Source organism: Sinohyriopsis cumingii, chromosome 18, assembly GCF_028554795.1.
Source record: "Sinohyriopsis cumingii isolate HCF-2022 chromosome 18, ASM2855479v2, whole genome shotgun sequence".
Lineage (NCBI taxonomy): Eukaryota > Metazoa > Mollusca > Bivalvia > Unionida > Unionidae > Sinohyriopsis > Sinohyriopsis cumingii.
The window spans coordinates 55,885,944-55,898,043 of NC_142978.1; the positions used below are offsets into that span (position 1 = coordinate 55,885,944).

Sequence of the window (12,100 nt, forward strand, 5' to 3'; positions counted from 1 at the left end):
CCATATCTAAGCAATAATAGTCAGTACTGCCTTATCTAAGCAATAACAGACTATTGCCATACCTACGCAATAATAGACAGTATTGCCATATCCAAGCATTAACAGACAGTAATGCCATTTCCGAGCATCAATAGACAGTACTGTCATATCCAAGCAATAATAGACAGTACTGCCATATCTAAGCAATAACGGACAGTACAGCCACATCCGTAGCACTTATAGCCAGTACTGCCATATCCAAGAACAAATAGACAGTATTGCCATATCCAAGCAATAATAGTTGTTGTTGTGGGGTTTAACGCCATTTTTCAGCACACGATAGGCTATACATGGCGGCCAGTATTAATGCCGGAAGAAGAACCTGGAAAAACCCTGGAAAGAACCACCGACCCATGAGAAGCTACCGGCAAGCTTTCTCACATACCCACACTGGCTGAACCTGAGACTCAAACCCGTGCAGACAAAGGTGAGATGGCAGTGATCCGTAATGGAGAGCGCTTTAGACTACTCTGCTACTCGGGGCCCCCCAGCAATAATAGTCAGTACTGCCATATCTAAGCAATAACAGATAGTATTGTCATATCCATAGCACTTATAGTTATTACTGCCATATCCAAGCAAAAACAGACAGTATTGCCATATCCAAGCAATAACAGACATTATTGCCATATCCAAGCAAGTATAGTCAGTACTTCCATATCTAAGCAATAGCAATAATATACAGTACTGCCATATCTAAGCAATAATAGACAGTACTACCATATCCATGCAATAATATCCAAATAAGTCAACCACTGACCTCCAATAACAGCTCTCCATGACCCTACCCTTCAAGCTACTATGCCGTCAATATCTATGATATTCCTGGCATAGAATGAATTCATTGGCAATGACAGATGATGATCCGTGATAAAAACAGATGATATTGCTGCCTTTAAGAAAATTTTAACCAAAGTTAACACTGGCTGGCTTGACTTTTATGTGTCATCATTTGCAATATTCAACACAGGCATGACAATATTTCACAAGCATAATAACTGTAAATGATATGAGAAAGTTAGTCTTGGAGATGAAATTTGTTCTTTGCATTATTTGGATTTCTGAATAAAAGCTAGGTTACCAAGTTCTTGGTTACCAATTGCCTTTGAAATTTGTCATGCTCTGCTTATTTGTTTTAAAGTACAAAGTTCACCTGTATCAACAGACAAGTGTTACTATACTTATGTGACAACCTTACTTGTATCCACAGACAAGTGTTACTATGCTTACATGACAACCTTACTTGTATCCACAGACAAGTGTTACTATACTTATGTGACAACCTTACTAGTATCAACAGACAGGTGTTACTATACTTATATGACAACCTTACCTGTATCAACAAACAAGTGTTACTATACTTATATGACAACCTTACTTGTATAAACAAACAAGCGTTACTATACTTATATGACAACCTTACCTGTATAAACAGACAAGTATTACTATACTTATATGACAACCTTACTTGTATCAACAGACAGGTGTTACTATATTTATGTGACAACCTTACCTATATCAACAGACAGGTGTTACTATACTTATATGACAACCTTACCTGTATCAACAGACAAGTGTTACTAAACTTATGTGACAACCTTACTTGTATCAACAGACAAATGTTACTAAACTTATGTGACAACCTTACTTGTATCAACAGACAAGTGTTACTATACTTATGTGACAACCTTATTTGTATCAACAGACAAGTGTTACTATACGTATATGAGAAAATTACTTGTATCAACAGACAAGTGTTACTATAGTTATATGACAACCTTACCTGTATCAACAGACAGGTGTTACTATACTTACGTGACAACCTTACTTGTATCAACAGCCAAGTGTTACTATACTTATATGACAACCTTACCTATATCAACAGAAAAGTGTTACTATACTTATGTGACAACCTTACTTGTATCAACAGACAATTGTTATTAAACTTATGTGACAACCTTACCTGTATCAACAGACAAGTGTTACTATACTTATATGACAACCTTACCTGTATCAACAGACAAGTGTTACTATACTTATATGACAACCTTACCTGTATCAACAGACAGGTGTTACTATATTTATGAGACAACCTTACTTGTATCAACAGACAAGTGTTACTATACTTATGTGACAACCTTACTTGTATCAACAGACAAGTGTTACTATACTTATGTGACAACCTTACCTGTATCAACAGACAGATGTTACTATACTTATATGACAAACTTACCTGTATCAACAAACAAGTGTTACTATACTTATGAGACAACCTTACCTGTATCAACAGACAAGTGTTACTATACTTATGTGACAACCTTACTTGTATCAACAGACAAGTGTTACTATACTTATGTGACAACCTTACCTGTATCAACAGACAGATGTTACTATACTTATATGACAAACTTACCTGTATCAACAGACAAGTGTTACTATACTTATGAGACAACCTTACCTGTATCAACAGACAAGTGTTACTATACCTATGTGACAACCTTACCTGTATCAACAGACAAGTGTTACTATAGTTATATGACAACCTTACTTGTATCAACAGACAAGTGTTACTATACTTATGTGACAACCTTACTTGTATCAACAGACAAGTGTTACTATACTTATGTGACAACCTTACTTGTATCAACAGACAAGTGTTACTATGCTTATATGACAAACTTACCTGTATCAACAAACAAGTGTTACTATACTTATATGACAACCTTACTTGTATCAACAGACAGGTGTTACTATATTTATATGACAACCTTACCTGTATCAACAGACAGGTGTTACTATATTTATGTGACAACCTTACCTTATCAACAGACAAGTGTTACTATACTTATATGACAACCTTACTTGTATCAACAGACAAGTGTTACTATACTTATATGACAACCTTACTTGTATCAACAGACAAGTGTTTCTATGCTAACATGACAACTTTACTTGTATCAACCGACAAGTGTTTGCTCACATTACAACCAGTACTTGTATCAGTGGAAACATATTGTTATACTTACAAAACAAGGATCAAAAGAAAAATGAGAAAAGACCAGAAAATCCAGGTAAAGATGCTCCACAGAGAACAACATCCCATCAACATGATGCCGTACTGGTAAGTAATGTATAGTCACTGCAAAAAGAAAATGAAATATAAATACTGGTGAACACATCCTTGAATGGCAGTCCCAAACAAGGAAAAAGAGCTTGTCACTTTCCTGGGATTTTACACAAAGCTGCCTTGGAGGATACCTCAATGTAAAGGACATATGCCTATAAAGTACAGAGTGCTATGATTACTTTAGTGTATGGTTCAACTGGTCTCACTTGTAATTTTCTTAATTTTATCCAATAGCCAAATATTTACAAAATCACTATATGAAAACAAATTTGTGTCTAAAACCTTAACAAAAATGAAAAAAACAGCAAATGACATGCCGTTGCAAATCTGAATGCATGAATAGAGCACATATGAGAATAATAATAATAATAATAATAATACATGTAATAATAATAATAATAATAATAATAACAATAATAATAATATTCAGTGCATGGTATTTGTTCAAAAACCAATTGTGAAAGGTGAACCTGCATACAGAGGTCACCTGTGTACAATGACCAGTTAAATCTTTTCTTTTAGATGGTCACTATTGATAGGTTTGACAAATATACAAAGTTTGGTCATTGTAATAACTGTAACAAAATTTGTTAAGCAATTTACCTTTTACTCACTCCCTGGGAACCCTGACATGGCCAGCTGATGGTCACCCATACAGCAACAAAACAACAAAGGTCAACATAATTCAAAGTTTCATGAACTTCCACACTAAAGTTTAAGAAGACCTCTGGTAACAAACACAATGATTAACAAATAGATGACCAGTGGACAAATGATGGGCATCACAATATCCTGAACACTTAGTAATAAAAAGAAGGTATTGATAAAACGGAGTGACAGTTTCTATGGATTACTGACAATTTTTTTGGTGGAAGAGACATTCATCAAAGACTTCAACTCTGAAACTATAACTGAACATTCCCATCCCATATTTGACTGTCAAAATATCAAAACATTGTGGTGAAAAAGATGAAACTCAAAATATGCAAATTGTGTACAAGAAAGGGATGAAAATGCAACCAAGTTATGAGTTCAAAACAGTCTTTACTGTGGTATATTTACTACTCTCATTAGATCTTCATGACTGGTTGTCAGTTGAGTAATTATCATCCTCCAGTGAAAGTGCAAATAGTATAACCCAAATATTCATCTGTCATTCCATCAATCCATCCATATCACAGTCCTTAAGGGAATGCCCCAGGGATTTCTCCAGGCCTGTTTCTGGGTAGAAATCTGGCCCACTCCCAATCAAACATTTAACAAATATGTCCTTTATTATATTCACTTTTGAACAACAAAATAAGTAAATTGACTGTAGTAAGGTAGATAATGACTAAAATGACTGTAGCAAGGGAGATAAAGAGTCCAAGTCACCTAGGCTATCAATTTAGGGTTCATTCTGGGTGAAATCTCCTTCCAACAAGAATTGGGCAAAATTGTCAAAAACTAGGGAGAAATTAGGGTAGAATGTTCAAAATGACAATGTTCAAAATAGTCTCTTTAATCCCTGTGTATTGTTTCATGTCAAATGTAGATGAGATACCATTAAAACGTTACACGAATATTACAACTTTTGATTTTTGGTACATAACATTCAATGGAAACCTTGGAAAAAAAAGTTTACAGTCGAATATCTATAACCGTTTCTATTGTAGAAGTCCCAAAACACTCTCAGCTACACAGGATACATGTATGTAATTAAATAAAATAAAAATATGTAAAATAACAGGGATCAGTTTTATGTGAAAAAGTTAGTAAAATTCTGCCTTAAGATCCATACAGCCTGGTAACTGCCAAGGGAGAGAAATCTTCTGCTCTTAACACAGGCCAGACAAGAGATGAAACATTTAAATAAATAATGCTAATAAATAATGCTTTTTAAAAAAATCACACAGAAATACAATTAGTGTTCATGTCTGATAAATTTAAGACCATGTAATGAAATATGTGAGTTTCATGGCATTCTTTCTCTTTCTTTCCTCTCTCTTAGAAGGTAGATAATGACACAAGTATTCCAGAAAGTAAACACTAAATAAATTCTAAGTAAACCACTTTTATGACAAAGAGAGGTACACTTAATATGTCAGAATTATTAGTCGTTACATTAACATTTCTGAAACTCTTTTAAAGTTCTTTTCTAGTCATTAATATGACAGAGTGGTACTCTGAATGCATCTATGACAACCTGTGACAGGGGATTGGTGCCATGATTGTCGGTGAGACTGGGTCCACCACAATGACCATTGGAAGTACGGATTGACCAGAAACTGTTGAGGCATCTCAACAAATAGCAAAAAATTATTAACATCAATGTTTTAAAGTCAATTCCGAAAGCCATTAAAAAAACAAGCACACTTACATGCTTCACATGTTCTCTTATCTTATATGCTATCATAGATTCAATGTCCTGGTTCTAGTCAAATATGGAATCCATGTATTTACCATAAACCTACCCGAAACAACCTTTAAAATGCAAATTTATCCATGAAAATAAGTTTTAAATTAACAAAATGTGAAACCTGTATAATACTTGAAGAAATTTTGAAATGAGACTGTTCATTTTTTACACTGAGACTGATTTGCAGCTGTAAAGTGTATTATATGTCCATTTATTTTTTTCATAATCATTAAAACATCCATTACATTCATTAGATATTTGAAATAAGTAACATGATTTGACTATAACTGAGTATATCTGAGTGCATTTTAGTAACTAAATACAATATCGTAGACTCAGTGTCCACAAGGTAATGGTACTAATGGACCCTTTTCAATTCCAGTCAGGTTTACCTCCCTTGTGAAAGTATCTGCCATATTTTGGGGCAACCTGAATCTTTGACATTATTTAAAGGAATGGAATTTGTCACATACTAGTATTATCAGATAGTAATATAATCATTCAATTTTTCATGGAGATAATGTTTTGAATGCATTTGCTAAGGAAGATGACCCCATGAAGACTGACAGTGATTTAAAGGGAAGTAATTATAAAAGTCTGACATCATGTGCAAAGTTTCTTTATTAATACTAATTAGTAACTAGATGTGCATTTCCTTTCTCATAATTACTATTTTATTCCTCAAAATTTTTATTGTGCTGATGGTTACTATCTAAATAATTTTTGTAAAAAAGATGTTTATTGTTTTTCTGTTTTGTTATTCTTACATATTAAGTGTCTACAATTTTCCCTAGCAATTCCATACCTCACTGGCATGTATAGGAAGGAGAAGCTATTTAAACAATATCTGACAACATTTTCTGTTTTAAACAGATGTAACATGAATTGTAAGAATTTTTTTTAAAAAAAAAAAACCTCCACTTGAAATTGAGTACTTAATCATGTGGACAAATTCATTCTGCATAAAGTTCTTGAGACCATGATATTGAATGCAATGTGCAAGTCCACATTAACCATCCCATCATCACCAAAAATTGTATCTATGACTCATCTCTTCAGATTCCCAGTCTTGGAAATTTTCTTTTTGAGTTGGAATTTAAGGTTTTCCTGCATATGGTTTCTACATTGCACACAAGTTACTTTGGGAAGGACATCTCCACAGCTCTGGTCAGGGCATGTTCTTCCTCTGTACCAAATGACCTCCACAGCTCTGGTCAGGGCATGTTCTTCCCTCTGTACCAAATGACCTCCACAGCTCTGGTCAGGGCATGTTCTTCCCTCTGTACCAAATTACCTCCACAGCTCTGGTCAGGGCATGTTCTTCCCTCTGTACCAAATTACCTCCACAGCTCTGGTCAGGGCATGTTCTTCCTCTGTACCAAATTACCTCCACAGCTCTGGTCAGGGCATGTTCTTCCTCTGTATCAAATGACCTCCACAGCTCTGGTCAGGGCATGTTCTCCCTCTGTACCAAATGACATGTGCTTGTGTTATCTCATTTCAACACATCTGGTGTTGTTTTCTAGTTGGCTGTATTGTGGGATAAAAATGTTCTGTGTGTCTCATAAATTGTATCTTTGTAGAAAAATCATGAGGCCAAAAAATATAGGATGTTCATTGGTGTCTTTCCTTAAATATGCTGGGGTTTTATTATGTATACTATTGTTGCGAGATAAAGTCTTCCCAAATTAAAAGTCCTTCTGATTGTTTATCCCATGGATTTTTTTTTCTCCAAAAAAATAATGCGATCTGTTTTTTGGTTATCAGATAGAATGATGGATGACACTTTTTCTCTGTCGTGTGTTATTCGCTTTACAAATGGACGTTACCCACAAATACCAATTACCTCTAACAACTTGTTAGCAATATTTTGTAAGTTTTTTTGGTGTTGCCATTTTCTTTTACATTCTTCTTGATACTTTTTATTCCTTACTTTTTGGAAGTACTGTGGTCCATTTAAAGAGTTTTAGTTCATAACAAACTTTCCTAAATTTTGAGTAGAGCAGATTCATTTGAGATATTCTGATTTATTTGAGTGAATCTGAGTAACATTAAATATTTTATAATATATATATATATATATATATATATATATATATATATATATATATATATATATATATATTAACCCCTCCCCCCCCATTTTATTAAGCAAACTCGAGTTAATATATTTATAAAGGTGGGTTGCAGTAGGTTTGTTGTGGTTTGTGGTAAATGCATGGACCAAAAATATAAGTAATCATGTGATCTGATGTTTGCATAACATCTGAATATTAACCGATTTGTTACAGTGATATCGATTTTAAGATCTAGACTCTACTTGAAAACATGGGGTACAGCCATTTTTTGCAAACAGTGATATTAATGGGAAAGTTTTTAAAATAGTGTACTCACCAGCAATCCCAACATTGTCCCAAATATAGAGCTAGTAACTTATGGTCATGTAGTGTATATATGATAAGTAATTTATGGTTGTATAGTATATATAGGATACGTACACAACATGTGGCACTATGCAGAAAAATATTGAAACTTCCTAGTGCCACAATACCATAGATCCCATAATATCATTGGAAACTATAGGTACAGGGGACAGTTTTATAAATTGGCCCCTATCAAATTTCTTTACTTAAAGCATTGGTGCGATTTTCTGTCCTATTATTGTTTAATAAATCAAGATATGGATATATTTGTGAATTTGTTTGTTCCAGTTTGTGTTGTTTTTTAAACTGATGTAAGGCATGTACACCTCGTGTAGTCACTGCACAGTATGTAGCCAGTGAAATACCAATACTCAGTTAGGAAGCAGTGCTACCCGGCTATAGCAGTAGACACATTGGTTCAAGACAAGTCGAATATCTCAAAAACTGCCTGAATGACAACTATTTTGAAATGAATCAAGCTAATTAGTACTTAATGTTTTTCAAAAGTATCACCCAGGGAAAGGGCTTGTGTTTGCACGTTGAGCATCACGTCTATCAAAAATGGCCTTCTGACATGAAAATGTGTGTATAAATTTGGGGAGTGGGGTCCATTAACTTTTTATTCAAAGAATTTACACTAACTTGTCAGGTCAAGTGAATGATATTGTTTTGTTTAATTATACCTATCCACAAATACGGACCTTTTTCACCTCACTCGTGTTTTATTTTTTATGATTTTTTTGTATTAGACAGGAGGATGCAACACTGAATCTGTGCATAAAAACTGTCCCTTGCAACCATGCAATAACACAGCAGTTCTTTAAATTTGTAGTAGTCCTAGTTTCCTTTGCCTTGGGTCGTGTCAGCAGTTTCGACTTTTTACCAGCAGAAACTAGTGCTTGTGTGGGAAATGTCAAAGGAAACTGGGACTTTTTTAAGTCCAGAGATCAGTCCATATTCCCGGCAAAAGACTTCTTTGAAACGAATGTCACAAAATCAAAGAGATTACCTTCAAGTTAAGATAATCACAGTGCTGTATAATGACAAGTACGTTGTATTTCTTTTTCTCGTGTCAACCCTTAGAAAAGCCAACTATATGACTGACTTGGTTTCGTTTGTTTGACAGTAGTTTGGACCCGAACTTAGTTGTGTAAACTTAATTTCAATTTAATGTCGTACAAAAATATCTATCGAAATCATCTCTAGGACAATATATCATGTACAGTTACTTTATGCCCAAAATATATATTTTTAAAAATAGATATTCTTCGCTATAATTACAACGGTTAATTTTCGACTATCAAATCAGCAACCAATATAAAAATATATATCGCGAAATATTAAAAACAGACTATAGACCCACACATGCAGCTATAAATCTAAGAACACCTGCCCTTCAGAGATAACGCGAACTGCACCAGATTCCGGAACAGAATAACAACCAAAGACGAAGTGCGGAAGATAACATTTCTAAAGATCTCCGGAGCAGATGATATGTGGTTGAAGTCGATTATTTCTCTTTATGTCATTTTGAAACTGTTTCAGTATTTTTATTGATTTAAAAGTAAACGTTTTCTCAGCAGAAGCTTTATCAATGAGTAGAGAATATTTGCTATTAACAGGATCAGCAATAACATTTTTATATTTATTATATACCTCAGGTGATGTATCTTCATATATGGCATCATCAAAAACATTTTGATGAATTAACCTAATCGGAGGATTAAAATTTGTTGGTATTTCAGTGACATCATTCACGTCATTTCGGTAAAGATCTTCTACTGGTTCGATATAACCTAATACCAGAAATAAATCTGTAATTTTAATAGTATTAAGCACCAGATGTAGACAAAAGAATTTATATGATGTTGCAAAAGATAGAAGTCCACGTTTATCACTGTCGAAGTTGATGTCATTCTCTATCAAGTTTAGATACCATACAGATCTTTAATATTTTTGTATTTGTTTTCCGTTAGTAACTTTCCAGCTTCATTGTTGTAGTTTTTTAATAATTTTTTATTTATTTTTTTTAATATTTTTTTTGTTACAGCCTAAAAGCATCGCCTGCATCTAGATCAGCGGGTCTGGTATGTTGCTAATGGTTGTCATATCATCAAGTGTTTGACTGAATAGATCTCGTTCAGCATCGCTGTAAGACTCAATCGTTGACTCAATATAATTTACTGCTATTAATGATGCGTTTATCTGAGAAACAGAATAATTTTTATAATCGCTGTTTGTCAGAGAATCTACCAGTATTAGATATGCTGTCGCCAGCGATTGGCGTCATAATGATAATCTTTGACCTCAAATAAAAAAATTACCAGGACTGTTAATACCTAAATCACGAAATATAAGACGCTTAGCAAAACTGTCTTATTCTACGATTTTTTGTTAGTCTATTTTTATGTTCAGCTAGTTCGTCAGTTTCGTCATTAACTTTCTTTATTTGTTCCTGTTCTAGTTTCTTACCACCCTGAGATTTTGTTTTTATAAGTATAGATCTGTTAATTATCACTGAATTTTCTCTAATAATCTCAAGCTGCATATTTGTCAACAACGACACAATATAAATCTCTGTTCCTCACAGTCCATTGGATGACAGTATTTGCTAATAATATCAAAATCTCTTAAATGTTTTTTTTTTTTTTTTTTTTTTTTTTTTTTTTTTTTTTTTTTTAACCTGTGGACTTCTCATTCATGCAACTCTAACAAAATTGTCTTCGTTCTCAGTTACATCAGGTGATTCGAGTGTTAAACTTTTCATTCTGGCATTTGTCTTTCCTGCTAGAGCCTCTTTATCATTTTCTAGGTCTAGCTGACCAACATCAGCTATCACTATTTCTATTCTAGGATCAAGTATAAAATTATGAAATTCTTTAGCTACTTTGATCGATGTTGGGTCTGAGGAGATCCCTTGTGACATTGTGAACTACATCTACACGAAATCATCAACCACGTACAACTGAAACATGGTCAAACACGGATGACTTTCTGCGTTGACAACATAGATTCTGAAATACAGATATATGTTAACAGTATTAGCATCAGCGATAATAATTTGTTGACTCGTTGAGATATACACACCAATGGCGTTATAAGATGTTGTCCATGTATTATCGCTAGACCCCTCTAATCTCCAGTTATATATGCGAACTATAACAACATTTAATCGACCTCGTAGTTGAAATTTCCATATAGCAACAGCAGCTGGACATTTTATTTTTATCCAAAAGTTGCTTGTTTCTCCGTTTGTGGTCCACTCTGGTCCTGCAGATATAGCACAGTCAGACGAAAAAGCATAACTTGGATAATTTCTAGGATATTGTGTTGACGCACTTGCAACAAAACCCCAATGACTATCAACTACATCAACGATACGTGGAATATAACCAGCATTACTACGAGCTCGTTTGCCACCTGCAACAACACCATCGAACTATTGTTCATTTGTGAGATCAGCTACGACAACTGGACCATTATGTTGTTGTCATTTTGTTTGCTAAGATGTTGATCGCACCTTTGATTGTAATACGCACCTGTGATAGTAATACCTGTTCGCTTAACGTAAAGTGCATCTGCATTTGTATTTGCTGTTAAAATAGCGCTTTTTGCTGAATTAAGATAAGATGTATCAACATACGACTTATTTTTTATTTTTTTTATAGATCAGGTACATACGTCGAAGTTGTATTGTTCAAATCCATGTTTAACGTGCCATTCATTGCATCACCAGATTGTGATTCTTGTTGCTATGTGTACCCGGTAATCATATGGTCGAAGTAATTTTTGTTTGTTAAATATGATGATGTTGGAAACGCAGTTGATGTTATTTTGTTGTTTCCTATGTCTAGATTGCCAGCAATAGTATCACCAGATTTTAGAACGAAATATTGTTTTACAAAGTTTTACGTTTGCTACCCAACTATCGTTGGACAGCGGGGTATTATCAAGCTGAGTATCGTATAAAACTTTACCACCCATACCGAATGACCCTGTCATTGCCCTCCGCTAAGTTTTAGTACGCTGTTAATGATTCTTTTAGTTGATCGTAAGATACTGCATATGTTGCTTCACTTAAAGGAAAATCTGATGGAAGTCATGTTATCTCAC

General features: G+C 34.1%; 1 protein-coding gene across 2 annotated transcripts in view; it reads right to left on the reverse strand.

Moving 5' to 3' along the window:
- LOC149776689 (cytochrome P450 3A24-like) overlaps positions 1-9,395 on the reverse strand; it is a 119,796-nt gene extending 110,401 nt beyond the window's left edge. Inside the window, exons 1-2 of one of the 2 annotated variants that reach the window (XM_089941226.1) lie at positions 9,351-9,395; positions 3,066-3,178 (exon numbers count right to left, since the gene is read on the reverse strand). In XM_089941226.1, the coding sequence (XP_089797352.1) occupies positions 3,066-3,148 (83 nt within the window). In that variant the 5' untranslated portion in view covers positions 3,149-3,178; positions 9,351-9,395. Of the gene's footprint in view, positions 1-3,065; positions 3,179-8,996; positions 9,309-9,350 lie in introns of those variants that run through there. The other variant, XM_089941225.1, reaches the window with a different exon arrangement.
- Between the last annotated feature and the right edge of the window lie 2,705 nt (positions 9,396-12,100).